This window comes from Carettochelys insculpta, chromosome 6 (genome assembly GCF_033958435.1).
Source record: "Carettochelys insculpta isolate YL-2023 chromosome 6, ASM3395843v1, whole genome shotgun sequence".
Classification (NCBI taxonomy): Eukaryota; Metazoa; Chordata; order Testudines; family Carettochelyidae; genus Carettochelys; species Carettochelys insculpta.
This window is the reverse complement of record NC_134142.1, coordinates 16,624,047-16,643,135: the sequence shown is the minus strand read 5'-3', so window position 1 is coordinate 16,643,135 and position 19,089 is coordinate 16,624,047. Positions and strand designations below refer to the sequence as shown.

The 19,089-nt window shown below is 38.9% G+C and overlaps 1 protein-coding gene across 1 annotated transcript in view; it reads left to right on the top strand.

The window, feature by feature from the left end:
* Positions 1-19,089, top strand: part of ESR2 (estrogen receptor 2) — a 53,837-nt gene that overhangs the window by 19,472 nt on the left and 15,276 nt on the right. The window contains exons 4-6 of the mRNA XM_074998682.1: positions 10,872-11,174; positions 15,983-16,121; positions 17,580-17,713. Coding sequence (XP_074854783.1) covers positions 10,872-11,174; positions 15,983-16,121; positions 17,580-17,713 — 576 coding nt within the window. The remainder of the gene's footprint in view (positions 1-10,871; positions 11,175-15,982; positions 16,122-17,579; positions 17,714-19,089) is intronic.

Below are 19,089 nucleotides of genomic sequence, written 5' to 3'. Positions count from 1 at the left end.
GCTGAGGGACCAGGAGTTGGCCTGTTTGGATCCCATAAAGGACGTACTGTTAAATAGTAGAAAACCCTCCATGAGGGTGACTTATTTGACTAAGTGGAAAAGGTTTTCAGTGTGGGTGCCTCACAGAGGGCTATGACCCTCACAAGCCCCCATCCCATTGATTTTAGATTATGTATGGGGCCTGGTACAGGAGGGTTTGTCCCTCTCCTTAGTTAGGGTGCACTTAGCTGCTATCTCAGCCTTTTACCTGGGTCATGCAACGTCTTCTGTGTTGTCAGACCCCATCGTAAAAAGGCTTCTGAAAGGTTTAGAGAGAATCAAACCCCAAGTTTGGGCACCACTGCCCCCAGAGGATCTCAATTTGGTGTTAGCCAGGCTTATGGGGGGCCCCCTTTGAACCCCTGGCTACCTAGTCTCTGCTGTTTCTGAGTTACAAAACAGCACTTTTGGTGGCCATCACGTCAGCCAGGAGGGTATCTGAGTTGAGGGCACTTTCAGCGGACCCCTTGTACACAGTGTTTCACAAGGATAAAGTTAGGCTGAGACCGCACCCCACGTTTTTGCCTAAAGTGGTCTCCGCATTTCATGTTAACCAAGACATTATTTACCCTAAGCCCCATGCCTCCCTGTGGGAGCAACGTTTACATACGTTGGATGTTAGAAGGGTGCTGGCCTTCTATATGGATAGGACTAGGCCCTTTAGAAGAACTCAGCAACTCTTTGTGGCAGTTGCTGATAGGGTGAAGGGCCTTCTGATCTCCTCACAGTGGATTTCCTTCTGGATAGTGACATACATCAAGGAGTGTTACAACTCACAGGGGTTCCCCCTCCGCTGGTTAGGGTGCACTCCGCGAGAGTGAAGGCATCTTCTGTGGTATATTTGGTGCAGGTGCCTATCCAGGACATCTGTACGCTGGCCACCTGGTTTTCAATTCATACTTTTACAACACATTATGCTTTGATGCAGCATGCAAGGGAAGACACTATTGTAGGCAGACCTGTCCTGCATTCCTTTCAGGGCTCTGATCCCCACCCCCTAGGCAATGGCTTGTATTCACCCAACTTGGAATGGACATGAGCAATCAGTCGAAGAAGAAAAGACAGTTACCTGTTCTGTAACTGGTATTCTTTGAGATGTGTTGCTCATGTCCATTCCAAAACTTCCCATCTTCTCCACTGTCGGAGTAGTCAGCAACAAGGAACTGAGCAGAGTGGTGGAGGGGGAAGTGTCATTAGGTGCATATATCAGCTGCCATATAGGCGCTACTCCACGGGCCACTGCACCGACCCTATGGCTGCTGAATAGGGCAAAAAGCTTCCAGCGACTGGGTGTGTGCCAGCACACACCCATCTTGGAATGGCCGTGAACAACAGATCTCAAAGAACACCAGTTACAGAACAGTCTGAAGCGTGGTATGGAGCTCTGCTCCCAGTAAAGGACAACATACCCCATTAAGCACAAGTCACCCCAATATGGTAAGCTTCCATAAAATAAAACCCAATCTGAGTTGGCAAAATCTGACATGCATATAGTTTCAGATTTTAAAGACCAACAAGCGCTCATTAGGGATTTCAGTGACAGAAGCTTTATATAATTTTAAAAATATGATTGGGTTGAACGTAAACTCTTTAAAACATTGGAAGACATTAGGAAAATGTTGTGCAGTCTTCTGGTCTGATTTTAATTCCCATAATTTGAGAATCCAAACAGCAGACCACAGGCATTGCGTGAATCTTATTTTGTGGAACTTTGTATCAAGGTGATAGTGGTAATTAATATGGGAAATACCACCACTGCCAAAAGAAAAATGAGATCCACAAACAATGCATCTGTACGTTTCTCCTTAGGAAATCTTTGTGGCTCACTCTTCAGATTTTAAGAAGGCTAGTATACTGGTAAATTTCACGTTAAACAAAACACATTCAACACCTCCCCAGGCGCAAGGAGAAAACAGAATTAATGCAAAAAAAAACCCCAAAAATAAAACAACAAAAGAAAATACCCCCCCCCCCAAAAAAACCAAAAATCCCACTCCAGCAGGCTCAAGGAAAGCATACCAGAAAAGCTGGATAATTTGTGGGTGATGTGTGCTCATCACCATGCCGATTATCCTCTCTTCCTGAACCTGTCCTTTTAAGTGTGGGTGTCTTTGCCCTCAACTTGTCTTACTGTTTCTGTGTGGACTGGCAGCTCCTTTTGCAGCATTGGAGGAGCTGAGACAATTTGGAGTTCCACTGCCTCAGCTGAATATCTTTTGGAGCTTTCTGGTATTGCCTTGGTGAGCCTGACATGGACTGAGCCATTTATCCAGGGCAGTCAAGACAAGTGGAGGTATTTCATCTTTTTGCTATCCTAGCCACTCCTAGAGTGGCTAGGTTGGTATATGTTTTTGTTTATTGCTTGCTAAGATTGGCGCAGACCTTTTCTTTAATGACTAGTCGGGTTTCCTATTGACTGGGTTTATATTACCTTTCTCTGTTTCTCTTTTTGTGTGAATTTTGTGTTTCTCCATGAGCAGCCAAAGAGCGGTAATAAAGGAGTTCAGAAAATAGGGCCTGATTTTTTTAAAAGACGTGGGTCTCTAATGAAATGTCCAAATCTTGTCTTTCAATAATTCTATTAGTCAATAAACTTGATTCACTTTTACAAGCTCATGGGTTGCTAAGTATAGGAGTTCTGTGTCCTTTTCCCTTTGTTAGAAATCATTTTTAGGTGGAATTAACATTGCAAATTTACTTGTGTTGTTAGAAATGAAAGAAAATGAGTATCACATCAAAATGTGGATTTTGAATCCAGTAACTGCATTGGCTTTTGTCATGGCTGTTGTAGAAATTGTTGTAGTTTAATCCATTGCTCTGCAATGCCTGGCAGACAGCAACTTCTTTGTAAACAGCAGATATTGGCAATATTTGCAACTTAAAATACAAATCAAACAAACAATCTGCCGAGCAAAAAACTTTTATTGAAGGAAATCTTTATTTTAAAGAATTAAATTTATATGAAAACTGTATTTTTTTCATGGTCAAATAGGAAACAAAAATAGTTTGAATAACTAGGTCAGTGGTTTGAGCATTGGCCTGCTAAACTGAGGGTTGTGAGCTCAATCCTTGAGGAAGCCATTTAGGGATTGGGGTATATAGATATCAGGGATGGTGCTTAGTCCTGCTAAGAGGGCAGGGGACTGGACTAGATGACCGCCCATGGTCCCTTCTAGTTCTAGGAGGTGTGTACCTCCAAATGTAAGTATTTTAATATGATGCATCTGTTCGGCTCTGGGACTGGTTGTTATGCTGTCCCAGGCAGTGTGTGAAAACAGTATTGTTATTATGGAGTCTCACATAAACTACAGGGTATTAGTTGTTAATTACAGCTTTCTTCTTCAAAATAAAATATTTGGTAAAATGACTGACTTCTGCATTTTTTTTTTACCAAAACCCTTCTGGTATTACCTTCATTTTCTAGATTGTATAACTGATGAATGTCATTTCAGTGACTTACCAATAGTACATAGGAAATTTGTGGCAAGAACAGGCACAAACCCCCGACTCTGTATGTCAATGTGTTGTTTGCTAGTTTGGAAGACTTTCATATAAGTAGATTCAAATAGCTGTACATACTTAAGCCAAATGTAATATTAAGCTAATATGCACACTTTTTGTTAAGTACTTAGAGAGCTATAGATGAAAAGATAGGATAAAACACTGAGTGCACTATATTTCAAAAGAAATCATGTAAGCTTTATTAGTAATTTAAAACAGTATTTGATCAACTTAAAAGGTGCTCTATCATGATTGTTAATTAAGTTAGGAGACCTAAATGTTTTATTGTTAGTCATGTTTTGCTATAATTCTTTTTTCAAATCCAAACAAAATAAACTTTAATAATGGGTTAAGCTGTATCCCGTTAATTACTGAAGGTCTGCATTCCAAGTGTGCTGATGTGGGAATCATTCTTTATCTATTATGACAATTTCAGATAATTAAACCAAATACAAATTATAATGCAGTATCCTGTGTTTCATTTTTTTTCATTATCACAAAGTATACTTTTAAAGCGGTCTTTTAAAGAGAAATGTTACCTCAACTTTTCTGTCCTATTTGATACTGTGCACTGGACACAAATTAGTTTTCGTTGAAATTAAATATGTTATGCTATTATGTTTGAAATAGAGCACAACTGTAAAGATTATTTCATTTTAAAGTACAAGCAATGATGAAATAAAATTTGAATTATTTGAATATTTCATTCTAAAGTAATTTAAAAGACCTTGTTGCTTAATAGAAAGATCTAGCTATTGTACACTCTTATTACAGCATATAAATAACAACATTTGTGTGACAATACAGAGGTAAGGTGTAGCATACACATGAAAACATACCATATGGTAATTAACTGAAAAGGAATATTAGGCTTAACTCAAAACTACACTACATTACATACTTTACATGGAATAAAGAATTTAGTAATATACCAGGATGAAACTTCAGTGGTAGAGTCTCTGTGATGAATAATTGTAGCACTCAGTAAAATGGCAATTAGGACAGTTACCTGGACTCTAAATTCAGCAGGCCAAATTTGTTCCCATCTGCTGTCCGCACATTGGGTCAAAGTTAACCTATTTTTTTAACAACATGAATATGTTTTAACATAGGGAGGTTTAGGTTGGCCATTAGGAAAATGTTCCTAACTGTCAGGGTGGTCAAACAGTGGAATAAATTGCCAAGGGAGGTTGTGGAATCTCCATCACTGGAGATATTTAAGAACAGGTTAGATAGATGTCTATCAGGGATGGTTTAGACAGTACTTGGTCCTGCCATTGTACCAGGGGGCTGGACTTTCGAGGTCCCTTCCAGTCTTAGTAGTCTATGATGCTACGATTCTATGATAGGTTATACAAGTTGTATAGAATAGGAGGATGTAAGCAATAGATTCATGAGTGTGTTGTCCTACCAAAACAAATGGCCTACGAAATCACCGTAATATCTTTACAAATGGGGACATGCACTGAGGTCCTACTCCACTGCACAGGACCTTTGGCACAGAGATATGGTTGGGCTGGTGTTTCATCCAGCTATTCCTGGCTGGTCTAAATGCCCTCAGGAGTTACTGCTGCCAGGGAACAAATTGGGACAATCCCTCCATCTGCTCTAACTTGTGTTTGGGGACCTGATTGGCCCACAGAATCCCCAGCAAATGCAAAGCATGTAATTTCAAGTGCTTGAATTGTCCTACTGACTTGTGCAAATGGTTAATGTAAGAACATAAGAAAAGTCATACTGGGGCAGTCCAAAAGTTCGTCTAGCCCAGTATCCTGTCTTCTGACATTGGCCAGTGCCAGGTCCCCAGAGGGGATGAACAGAACTGGTAATCATCAAGTGATCCACGCTCTGTTGTCCATCCACAGCTTCCAGCAAACAGGCCAGGGAAACTATCCCTGACCATCTTGGCAAATAGTCATTGAACCTATACTCAATGAATTTATCTTGTTCTTTTTTGAACCCTGTTATAGTTTTGGCCTTCACAACATCCTCTGGCTCATAGATTGACTGACTGTATGCTGTGTGAAGAAATACTTCATTTTCTTTGTTTTCAGCCTGCTGCCTATTAATTTCATTTGGTGTCCCATAATTCCTGAGTTATGAAAAGGAATAAGTAACACTAATCATGATTTTATAGCACTCTATCATATTGCCCCTTAGCTGTCTCTTTTCCAAACTGAAAAGTCCCAGTCTGATTAATCTCTCCTCATATAGAAGCCATTCCATACTCCAAATAATTTTTGTTGCCCTTTTATGTACCTTTTTGAATTCCAACTATTTTTTTTTGAGATGAGGTGACCACTCCTGAGGGAATACCATGGATTTTTATAGCAGCAATATATTTTCTGTTGTATTATAATTTTCTTAATGATACCCCATATTCTGTTCATTTCTTTGCTGCTGCACATTGAGTGAATATTTTCGGAGAACTATCTACAAAGGCCATGTCAACGCAGGAAGCCTCTGTTGACAGATGTCACTGTTGGAAGAGCTTTCCCAGCAGGACCACGGTGGACAGATCACCTCTATACATAAAAGCAGATTGAAAGAGTAATCTGCTCTATCGACAGAGAGCAGCCAGACTGTCTGGCCCTCTCTCAACAGAACGGCTGACTAGAAGCTCTGCAAACAGAGCTGCATGGAGAACTGCAGGCTCTGTCTGTCAACAAAAGGGCCCTGGAGTGTCTACATGGCTGTTTTGTCAACAGAACACTGTCGACAAAGGCATAATACCTAAACAGGGACCAAAACAAAAAACAGTCAAGTAGCACTTTAAAGACTAGCAAAATAGTTTATTAGGTGAGCTTTCGTGGGCCAGACCCACTTCTTCAGACCATAGCCAGACCTGAACAGACTCAATATTTAAGGCACAGAGAACGAAAAACAGTAAGCGAGGAGGACAAATCAGAAAAAGATAATCAAGGTGAGCAAATCAGAGAGTGGAGGGGTGGGGGGGGGGTGGTCAAGAATTAGATTGAGCCAAGTATAATCTTGACCTCCCCCCCCCACCCCTCCACTCTCTGATTTGCTCACCTTGATTATCTTTTTCTGATTTGTCCTCCTTGCTTACTGTTTCTGGTTCTCTGTGTCTTAAATATATGGAGTCTGTTCTGGTCTGGCTATGGTCTGAAGAAGTGGGTCTGGCCCACGAAAGCTCACCTAATAAACTATTTTGCTAGTCTTCAAAGTGCTACTTGACTGCTTTTTGTTTTGATAGTGTATAGACTAGCACGGCTTCCTCTCTGTTATTAAACAGGGAACAGTATAATGCTGCTGGTGGATGTCCTGGGTTTTGTCTACAAAGCACATTGTGTGTGTAGACACTCTGTGGACTTTTCTGCCAAAAGCCCAGTTTTACTGGGAAAAGCTCCTCATGCAGATGTGGCCAGTGACTCCAAGATCTTTCTTGCATGTTAAAAGCTAATTAGATCCCATCATTTTATATGTATAACTGGGATTTTGTTTTACAAAGTGCATTACTTTGCATTATCAACCTTAAATTTCATCTGCCGTCTGCCAAGTATTTAAACTTGATCAGGATCTTAACTCATGGGAATACAGAGTTTATATTTAGCTGTATCTCATTGTTCTAACTCTTCAATAAATACACTACAAGCTTTCCAACACTTGTAAGCCACACCACTGTAGATAATTTTTTCATTTTGCATTTATACTTAGATGGTGACCTAGAACGCAAGGCTTATATTGTTAAAGCCTACTGCCAGCTCTTTTGTTAAAGCAACTCAGTTTAAGGCATTATTTTAAATATGAGCCTTATACTCCCAAGGTTACATGAACAGTTGAAACAATGTTCTGCAACAACATCTTAGAATATAAAAGGCACTGAGAAAAACTGTATTAGAACCATCTCTCGGTCTTAAAGAAATGTATACAGCAAACCTATTTTAGTTATTCGTATATGGCCAGCAGAATCTGCTCAATTATATTTGTATTAATTCTGTGATCAAGCAATATTTGTACTCTGCTTATGTTTCCAGTACTTTGCAAGGTTTATTTATTTGACCCTTTGCTGTTGCCTATATTTGAAATGAAGTTCAAATTAAGATCCCTGGCTTATTCTAAATTAAACAACACCCTAGTGATAAAACTAGCTTGCATGTAAATAGCCTGTTGAAAGAGGGATCACTAACAGCTATAAAAGGAGAGAGAGAGAGAAATGAAGGAGTGGTGCAAGGGCTTACTGTTCTAACATAACTTGAAGGAACCTTATTGCGCTCTCATAAGGAGAAAGAAATGGAACATGTAGGTATGAAATTTATCTTGTAGTGATTAAAAAGATTCTGTAGCTTTAGAGAGAGTACTTGAAGAAAATTCTGCCAGAAAAACCAAACCAAATGACCACTGCCATGTGTTATCATCTTGGTAAACTGTATTGCACAGTTATTTGACCATTAATGGGCCAAAATACATCTGATACTAGCTCTGGCTTATTCTTACATGTCAGCACTTTGAGCGACCCGAAAGGCTGAGAAAACATTTTTGATAGCTCTGAAACAAAAATTTAATTTCTAAATGATCCAGTTGCTTTTTTGATTTTTTTTTATTAAGGAAAATGTGTGTTACGGTACTAGGGAATTTTAATGTACGAACATCTTCAGATAAATAAACCTTTATGCGTTTTTAAAATAGCATAATCCTAAATTTTTATTAATAACCATTTATCAGTAACTAGCAGGTGTAGCATTGCTTGGTTCCTTAACTGAAGTAATTTTTGGCAAATAAATGAAAACTGTCCATGGTTTTATTCCAATGATAGTATTTTTCAAAAAACAAGAAAAATGAAGACTGGAGCTGACGGTTCAGGAGTGAGGCGAGACAGAGAGGAGATGACAGGGCAGAGGGTTGGGAGGTGTGGGGGTGGGGCGCTCAAGGCAGGGGGTGGGAGTGCAGATGTCAAAAGAGGTGGGAGGCAGAGACTACAGGACAGAGATCTCAGGCCAGGGTACCTGGAAGTGCAGGGTATTATTGGCGGGCGGTCATCTGTGGCAGGGTGATGTTGGTCCTGTGGCAGCTCCTCCCAGGAGCAAGGGAAGCACTCCCAAGCCAGTGACTCCTCCTAGGAGGGTGGGATCCAGGGCTGCGTGCTTACTGGGTTGGGGCTGGGGCCCTTCAGGCTGGCCCTGGCCTCCAGCTGCCCCCACAGCCTGCAGCCTGTCAAGTGGGGCAGAAGTATGCACTCTAGAGGCAGCCCCCACCCAGCCTGCTGCTGCCTCCAGGCCTGCAGATGCTCAAGGAGTGTCTTTGCTTTGGGTAGTAGCCATCCCATTGTGGAGCCTATTGTGTGTGTGTTGGAGGGGCTGTTCTGCAAGCTGACCCTAGCCTCCATCTATCCCTCCTCCCCTCAGCCCTGCACTTATGGGGGTACTTCCAGTGTCCCCCTCCCTCCCACAGCCTGTTTGGTGGGATGCTTCAGGGACTGGCCAGATTCTGGAGGATGTTCCCAGCATCCACTGTCCCCTGTGGTCTACAGGTTGTCTTGCAGGGACCAAGCTCTGGGGGATGCCGCTTCCTCAAGCATGGCCTGCAGGCTGCCTGAGGGTTGCCCTCACCCTTCCAACAGCCCACTCCCCCTACCCTCCCACAGTGTGCCAGTGCTCCACAGAGGGAAGGGTTAGGGTTTCGGGCAGGGGAGCTATTTACCTGGTCTTTGTAGTGGGCAAGATGGCAGACCCCGTCCTGCTGGACTCTTTCCTGGTGCCGCAGCTGCCCCCAGTGGCCACTCTAAGTATTTCATCCCTCCTGTGTTCCTCCTTTTCACCTCCCTCTGCTTCTTCACTTTCTGTTCTGGAAAACAGCCCCTTCCCAGCACTTCCCCTTTTCCAGGCACAATAAAACCCGATGTTGGTTTAATTTAGGGTAAGAGGATGATAACTGAACAAATTTCTTTTATTTCTCCCCCACTTCAGGGACACACACACCTTTACCCAATCCAGCGGGCTCAAGGCATGACCCTGTTAATTTAAACTCCCACCCTTACCCAGTTCCTAGGGCTCAGGGTGGTCTTAGGGGTGCAGTCTGCCCAGGTTTTTCCCCTTCTTCCTCTTCTTCTTGCTGTCTTCCTTCTTTCCTCCTTCCTCTTGCTGTGTTCCTTCTTGGACTCCAGTATAAGTAGTGAAACTTGATTTCTGTTTAGCTATACCTCCACCAATTATTTTAGTATAATTTTACTAACGAATCACCACCTACTGTAACAGAACTACCTAATCAATCGTCATTTGATTTACACTTAGCAAAATTAATTATACAGCAGACAGAAACTATTACAATGCAGACAGAGATCATACAGAAAACAGTAGAAAGCTGAAGACAATCATGATAGAATGGGGATTCCACAACCTCAGTTATTAATAAATAGATTTTTTTGCCAAATGAAATGCTATTAACTGAGTTTTTTTTTTAACCCATCTTTTACTTGGTGACAGTGGGTAGCATTAGGATGTGGTCTCCTTCTTAACATCCCAGTGTTATGCTAGTGTAGTGAAATTTAGATGGCATGGGAGTATGTGACTGCTAGCTGCACAGTTAATGATGACTGCTGCACTTTATTCTGGCTGCAGAGGATATCTAGACCTCTCAATATAGTTATAGAAAAGGGATATTTGTTATACTTTTACAAGAAAGCTGCATATCAGATTTTGTGGTAGTAGTTCTTGCGGTTTCAGAAGAGTTCTTGAACATACATTGCACAGACAGACACTCTAAAATAGATCAACAAAGTGAGATGAAAGTTAGGCCAAGGCTGAATATTTTCAAAAAATCCCATAACTAAACTTTGAGAGAAGCAAAAAAATCTCCTATTTTAAGCAAGATTGTCCTTTAGCCTTTTTTAAAGGTACAATTATTAATGTTCTGAAATATAGTAGTATTCACAGCCAGACTAAATGATCTTGCTCTGTGACATAGAGAATTATAAACAACTTCTGGTCTTTAATAAAGTCCAGCATGCATTTCCATGTGAGGCATGTATTTTGGGTCAATTATCATGCTTTCAGAACTCATTCCTTCTATTTATTTTTTTCATAGATGTATATGACCTCTTTGTTTGTAATCAGCCCTCATCCATCTCTCACTAAAGTCAAAGGAAGTTATTCAACTGAGTTTTTGATAAAAACAGATTTTAAAATGGAACCGGGTCACTTCAAAGTTTTATATTCTTTTTGATTAAAAAGAGCCTCCATTACTGAGCACATCTTACTAGGCATATAAATGGAAGCATAGTTTAGCCAATGCTGAGTGCTTCTGACAATCCTAACCTCAGCATGGAATGTACTTGTTGCAGTTTTGTAATTATATAACCTTTTTTGTCTCAGGTTCAAGAAGAGACCGTTGTGGGTATCGTATTATACGCCGTCATCGTAATTCAGAAGATCAAGTGCATTGCTCTGGCAAAGCTAAAAAGAATAGTGAAAATGCAACTCGAGTGAAAGACATCCTTTTTAGTGCTCTCAGTCCTGAGCAGTTTGTTTTAACATTACTTGAAGCTGAACCTCCTAATGTTTTGCTGATGAGTCACCCCAACAAGCCATTTACAGAAGCTTCCATGATGATGTCCTTGACAAAACTTGCAGACAAAGAATTGGTTCACATGATTGGTTGGGCCAAGAAAATTCCTGGTAAGATTTTCAAAAACTTTTTTTTTTTTTTAATTTTCATAGAAATGGAATGCTAGGGACAAATACGTCTACCATGAATATTAATCTAGTGTTAGATACTGAAATAGAAGAAGCATGGCAATAGATGTTTAGGGTCAAAGCCTTAAAATTTTACTTTTAAGGTGGCAATGGAAAACTTACTCCTGTGGGAATTCTGTGCCAAAAAAAATTAATAATTCTGCAACAAAAAATAAAAAAATTATGCACAATATTTTCAATTTCTGCAAAATTCTGCATATTTTGTCAAAATAACACCATACAATCACACCAATTTCAATTGGTTTTGATCATTTATTTCAAAGTTCCTATCAGCAAGTAGGTCTTTAACTACGCATACAGTAAAAAAATCCAGGAGACGTTTTTTAACAACTAGATTCCTTACTAGCTGTATTAATACAGAATTCTGAGTAATACTTCCATTAAACTACAATGCAGAACTATATTTCCCACACCCCCTTAGAAGCAGTGCAAAGGCTTGGGGAAGGTTTGCGGGACTCGGGTAACAGACGAGTTGAGGAGAGGGAAATAATTGCTGGGAAGGCGTCTGGATGTGAACTTGGAGGTTTGTTGAGTATGAGTGGGAAAAGTATGTAACAGGTTCTTTTTGAGTCATTGGGAAAGATGGTTAGGGAACTTCTGCCCATGCAGGCCCTGGCTGATCCCTAGCATCTCCCATTCAGTCAGGCATATATGACCCATCACCATGTGTCTTTGTACCCCCCTAGCCACATGCGTACCTCCATCCCCACTCAGCCACCCATTCCCTCCATCTCCATATGACTATGCACCCTCCCTGTCCCTACGTGTTCATGTGCCCCACTCAGTCACCCCAACCCCGAGTGGCTCTGCACTTCCAGCCCCCTCATGATTCGACACCTCCAATTCCATTCACCCTCTGCCCCAGTCTGTCCTTTCCCACTAGCCCTTATGAACCTCTGCTAAAGTCCTTTTCAACAAGTGGACGAAAGAGTAGAATTTCTAGGAACCATAAGTTAACATTTTAATGTTACAGCAGTGATGAATATACTGACTATCTTTTTCTATCTAAGTATTTTATATAATTTAAAATATCTACATAATTTTAAAACAATTATAGCCAAATTCATCTCTGGAATTCTGATAAATGGCTCCTATTACAGATACTGAATACAACATGCATGTATCCAGGCACAGAGTTTATCCTATGGTTTAACAGTTTACTTCGTTGCTGCTATACAAAAGCATCAGTTTGCTAACACAATTTACCACATATTCTTTTTAGAGGCAAAAATGTTTAGGAGTACTCAGAGAATTATTTTATTTTTCTGTTATTGGTAATGCAAAGAACAAGCAGTAAAGCATAACCTTATTTGTTCTGGTCTAGACAATCTACCCTTTTATGCCAACCTTGTCATTAAGACCTACTGTCTTTTTCTCTTTTATCTTCTCACGAAATCAGAATGTAAATGATCACAGATCGCTATACAAGAAGGGACCAGTAGAAAAATAAGAATAATTTTTCTGGGAAAGATGTGAAAATAACAGATTTTTCAGATCATTGATAATTCTGAAAAACTGAAGAAAAATTGTTTTTGAAATTGAACTGAAAACAAAATATTTCAAAATATCTAGTAAACTGAAAAGTAAAAAATTAATTTCAGGTTGCATTAAATTCTTTGTAATTTGACACAGTCAAAACTTCCCTTTCTGGTTTATACTGTTTATAAATGTTTTTGATTAAAAAAAATGGTAATTTTGAAACAAAAAAATTGAAATAATTTGTTCAGAAAATGTTGAAACAAATTTTTTCAACTTTTTTTTTAATATATCTTATGTTGTGGTTTTTTAACCAATAACAATTAAATAGAAATGACACAAATCCTAAAACTTTTCAGTGTTAACAGATAATTTTGTTGAAAAATAATTTTGGCTGAAAAAAATTCAGTCTATTTACTCATCCAAAATTGAAGATAATTTTGAGAAGGCTGCACCGTCTCTCTGGCCACACTGTCTAGTGTATACTAAACAGTGATTATAATCCCTCATTTTTCTGAGAATAAGGGAGAGAACATTAAGCAGTGATTCCTGTTGTGTATTAATATGCATTGTTACTGTTCAGGCTGATTGGAGAAACATCAGCACAGTTGTATTCCTTTAGAATATGTCTTTCTGTTGAAATTCAAACATTTGCCAAACGAAGGATAATTTCCATTTTGGGGAAAAAATTTGGGGTTATTTTAAAGTGCATTTTCCTTGTAACTTTTATGAGTATAAATTAATACAAAATTTAAAAAGTCAGCTGCCGCAAAGCGTTTAAAATTATTTGAAACAAAAACATTCACAATTTTCACAGAGAATTATGAAATTTTTAGTTTTCAGTTTAGTTTGAATAGAGACAGATTTTGAAATTCCTAGTCCTTCATGGAACAAAGCTTTCATCAAGGCTTTGGTTTCTATATTCAGCTGCTGAGCTTGTGTGATTTGGTTTTTGCATATCTGTAGCGTCTTTATTTTCAGACCATTACAAATCAAATTCTTTCTTGGTGATATTTCGCTTACATGGAGAAACAGTCATTAAGACAATTAGAAATCATCATACGGATCCTTGAAGCATTATCATAGTGTTGTGTGTGTTTTTTTCCTAATTAGCTGTTTTTATAGAACAAAAGTAGACTGCTAGTTTTTAGAAAAATGCAAAAAATAGAAATGACATTCAATTGAATGTATTGCCGATTATGAGTACCCCACACAAGCTTTTGAGATAGGTAATACAACTTTTACTACAATACTGATTTTAAAACGATCATTATGGCTAATCTTCAGGACATAGGAGTAGGTCAACTTTTCAGATATTGGGTGCCTAAAGTTAAGTGCCTAAATTCATACTTAAGCTTTAAACAAGCAGTTTGACTTTCAATGTTCTGAGTACTCAACAGCACCCAACGGCCAGGTTGCAGGTCCTGGATCCTCATCACCTTAGTTCTCTATTCTGGCAAACCAACTTTTTTTTCCCCTCTCTAACTACAAAAATGATGCATAATGGGAAAGATGAGAACAGCCTTTAAGATGAGAAACTAGAAAAAAATATTTTTCTTTCTAGTAATACACTAATTTTTTGTTTACTTTCTGTAAGAAATCTTAAATTATACTTACATCACAGAGCTCTTGAAGTTTGGGCTAATGATCTGTAATTAAACTTTCAGTAATATTTAGAAAATGGTAGAGCCTTGCTTCCATGCAGTTGGATTGGGATTCTATTTGCACTTTCAGGCTGTTTTATTTTACCACTCAAAGTGGAAATGAAAGCATGGGTAGGTGAATCATTTAATTTCCTAGATGGCAATAAACCACTGCTTTTCACACTTCATTTTTCCTCTAAGTTAATATGCTCTTTAATTTGAATGTGGCTTTCTATTTTTCAGGGTACTAGTTTTGGTCATTTTGTTCTCCTGTGATCATTGTGATCAATGGGGCAATTCATGCTTTCCAGACATATTGTTTCAATCAGTCTGTAGATTCAGGAAGACACAGTTATGTCATATGATCTAGAAATATACATTTCAAATAATTAAAACAGGGGTTTAAAGAACAATCTGAAGCAAGCAATAAATTCCACAGCAAATTCCACAGCAGATGAATAAGGCTTCAGCTAGGTTTTGAGCACAAATGCACTGATATTAGACCACTGGTCTGGTTCCTGGTGCCTTTTTTTCCCCTTTGATTTTTTTGAGCCTCATTACATTTGATCTTTCTTTTGTTTCTTCCCTTTTTAATTCTCTTTGGCTATGGTTACACTAGTGAGTTTTGCTGACAAAAACTCAACACTTTCACCAGCTGCGTTCTGCCTCTCAGCCACGAGGCAGAATGCTGCTGCCAACAGATGCTGTCAACAAATAAAGTGGTTTGGATGCTCTGGGGGCCTTCTTTCGATAGACAGGGCATCCAAAACAATGAGCAGCCCTGTCTGCTGTACTTCCAGTGCCTGTTTTATCTCTGTTGACAGTAGCTTTGTCAGGAAGTCTCTTCCAATAGTGACTTCTCTTGACAGAATACTGTAGTGTAACCGTAGCCTCCACTCTGTTTATATCTGTTATTCTGTCTTTATCATCCTCTGAACCCCAACAGTGTGTTAGGAGGAGCAGTGGAGTGACAGTTCCCCAGCAAAGCAGAAGAATGAAACTTACTAGAATTAATTACTTACTAGACACATCCTACTTAATTTAATTTGCTTTGTCTATTGCTTCTAATAGTCACAGGTAATGCCCTCCTTCCCCCCCGTCCTTCCTTCATCCCCTTCCTCTTTCCACTATATAAACCCTGCTGTCTCAATATATACTCCAATTATCTGAAGAGTGGGTCTTACCCACAAAAGCTCATGCTCTAATAAACTTGTTAGTCTTTAAGGTGCTAGGCGGTTGCTTATTATGTGTGAAACTACAGACTAACATGGCTACTCTCTGAGACAAGAATTTACAGTTACACTCTGCTACTGCTTCTTCTTTTCCTTTGTTGCTGCTAATTGAAATGTATCTTGCACAGAGAGGTTTGTAGACTCTAAGGTGGCTGTGTAAATATAGCATTTTATCCTATGTGGAAAAGCGGTAGCACAGCTATGACATCTAGATGACTTAACAATTGCTTTGTGATACATTTTCTCCACAACATCTAACATGTGACTGTTTTCTTCTAGAGTCTGAGACATTTTCTGTACTAATTTTTCACTTCTATTTTTTAAAAGATAATGAAACAAGTCAGTGGACATGTCTGATGGTACAATTTCTTTGATTTAGGCTTCATAGAGCTCAGTCTATATGATCAAGTGAGGCTCTTGGAGAGTTGTTGGATGGAAGTTTTAATGGTGGGTCTGATGTGGAGGTCAATTGATTATCCTGGCAAACTAATTTTTGCACCAGATCTTGTATTAGACAGGTGAGAGAAATATATGTTTAATTTCAGCATATTGTAAAAAATTGTATAACAATTACGATTGCTATTAACAGTGCAACTTAAAAGTTCAAGTAAATAATACTGTAGAAATAATTTTGTGAGGTCCCTGATCTCTCCAGTAGATAAAGAACTGTAGACAAAAAGAATGTCAGGTGGATTAGACTTGTGAGTTCTTTAATGTCATATAATAAATGATTATCATGTTCAATATATCAGCATTTGTTGATTTCTCTCACGTCTGTCCAAAGCTCTAGACAGATACAAAATTTTTTTAAAAACACAATTTAAAATTTAAAATTAGTTCTTCTAGCTACTGGATTCCCCTAGGAAAAAAGTAAACACTTTACCAAATCATATCAACTGATCCTTACATAAAATAAACTTCTATAGCATTTTTTTCGACTTACAGTTTCATTACAGTTCAATGGTTTTTCTAAATATAGCAAAAATAACAGGCTTTGCAATGTTAATGAAGTAGGGAATAGCTGTGTTTGAACAAACTAAAATAAACACTAAAAACTTTTCTTTAGTTGAGTTAATCCCATGTTACAAGTGAGCATATTCCCATTTTCAGGCATCTGCATAGCAGAGTTTCCCAGTTAGATGCAATGTAATACAATTCTCTGCAAAACCTAAACATAATTTAAAACCTACATTCCCAAAGGTCAAAGAGTAATATACTCTCCCAGCTGGTCCTAAAATATTGTTTCCTGGGCACTTTGGCCCTATGGAAAAAAAAGCAAAACTTCATATCTGTAACAGTAATATGTGTGAGTCAGATACAAGGCAGCATCTTATAGCCTGCAGATAGTTAAAAGGCAATATTGGTTCTGTAGCAAAGAAAACAAACTGGCTTAAATGATGATTTATGTAAATAAAATTCATTTCATGGATATGCTTTGGTGTTCAAGACAATGCTAAACAAAGTACAAAGAAAATGTTTTATGCATTGGATTTTTATAGAAGAATGTATGTTCTGAACGTGGATTGCCTGTTATACGTATTTCCCTCATCTCTGCAAGGTAGGGTAGAGCCTTGGTCAGCAGACATTAAGAGTAATCTGTAAATGTAAAAAATGTTTCCAAGGAGTTATATTTAGTTTGTGACCCAATTTTTATGGAAATCTTCAGTTATTACAGGGAATGTACCTTCTCAAACAAATACTTATTTGTAAAGTTCACTTTTCTCTTATAAATCAATAAATCTCCTTTGATGTGATGCCTACTAAAAACTTAACAGGCAACTAGTGAATTGAGATCACTGTTGACCAAGTTGACCAATATCATTTAATTGTTTCCCTGTATTCCCGTCTGTTTCCATCTGTTGTCTTTTGCAACCTTAAACGTAAATTGTAAGATTTTACCTTACAATATATGTTATACTTAAATTGTAAGCTCTTTTGCGCAGTGTATCATCTCTTTTTTTTCTGTGTTAATCTAGGGATGAAGGGAAATGTGTAGAAGGAATTCTGGAAATCTTTGATATGCTCCTGGCCACAACATCAAGATTTCGAGAATTAAAATTGCAACACAAGGAGTATCTCTGTGTTAAGGCTATGATTCTTCTCAATTCCAGTGAGTATACTCTTACCCTTCAGGTGTGCTGAGTTGTGCTATTTAGGGGGAAAAACATGTCCAAAATTGGCAAAAATATCAAATGATACATGAACCATTAAAAATAGAAAATGCATTGTGTTCTTAACATTTTTAGCGGCTTATTGTTTAAGTCAGTTCCTGGGTCATATTATTATTAGGCAGATACTGTTGGGCTGTATTCCAGGGTAAAACCTGGTAAAGGGACTGAAAAGCCTTAAAGCTCGTTTTCCTTCCAAAATGCGCTGCTCAGGGCATCACTTTGGAAGCTGACCTTGTCTGTGGTGGCTCAGGCAAAAAAAGCATTGAGTACTTCAGCTTCTTCCACATAATCTGTTAAGAGGTTGCCTTACACACTAAGCAAGTGTTATGCACTTTCCCTGACCTTTTTGTTGCTATCATACCTGTAGAAACCCTTCTTGTTACCCTTCACATTCCTTGCTAGCTACAGCTCCAATTGCATTTTGGCCACCTGGCTAGATTTCTACATCATTGAACAGTATCTTTATACTCCTCCCTAGTCATCTGTCCTGTGTTTGCAGGTTTAATCTCATGGGCTGTGTGTCCCAATTTGTTTTTGGAGTAAGGGAATTTCGAGGTTGGATGTGTATTTCGAAGCGCCCACCTCTAGACTGCCTGTCAGAATTTTGAAGTTAGCAGCTTCGAAATTCGTGCGGCCACCGTTACGCTATGAGGCGCTGCCTATGCATGGCGGCACCTTATTGATTATTCTTCTGTCCGTGTCATTTCCATGCCCACTTCAAAGAAGGGGGCTAGTGTAGACACGGCCTCAGCCTCTATTTTCTTTCTTATCTAACCAGTTAACTCTCTTACAAGCCCTCATCATTTCTCACCTGAATACTGCTGAATGCGACCTGACCTTCCTCATGGCCACATTGCCGTTCCCCAATCCAAGCAAAATACAGTCATTAAGACCACCTTCCTTCCAGCCTGACTCCCTCTCTGTGAATCCCTCCATTGCCCTTCTACCATATTAAGTTCAAGATTCATATCATAAACTTCAAACCTCTTCATAACTGTGCCCTTCACACATTATCCAGCTCTGTTTTGTCACATTGGTCTCCTCTGCTCCATCAACAAGACTGGTGTCAATGACTTGCTTGCCTGTTCCTCCCACAGTCTTCCCTGACTAATTTGTTTCATTTCTGTTCTTAAGGCATCTTTTAACACTTCACAGTTTATGCTAGTCTTATGACAAATTTCTGTCTTGGAAGGCAGCTTGAGCAGATCGCACCAAGGAGTTGTCTGTACCTCACGCACAGCAACTTCTTCAATCACTGGATAAGTATTAAAGCTCTGATCCAGCAAAGTGTGTAAGTCAATTATACACCATTTTG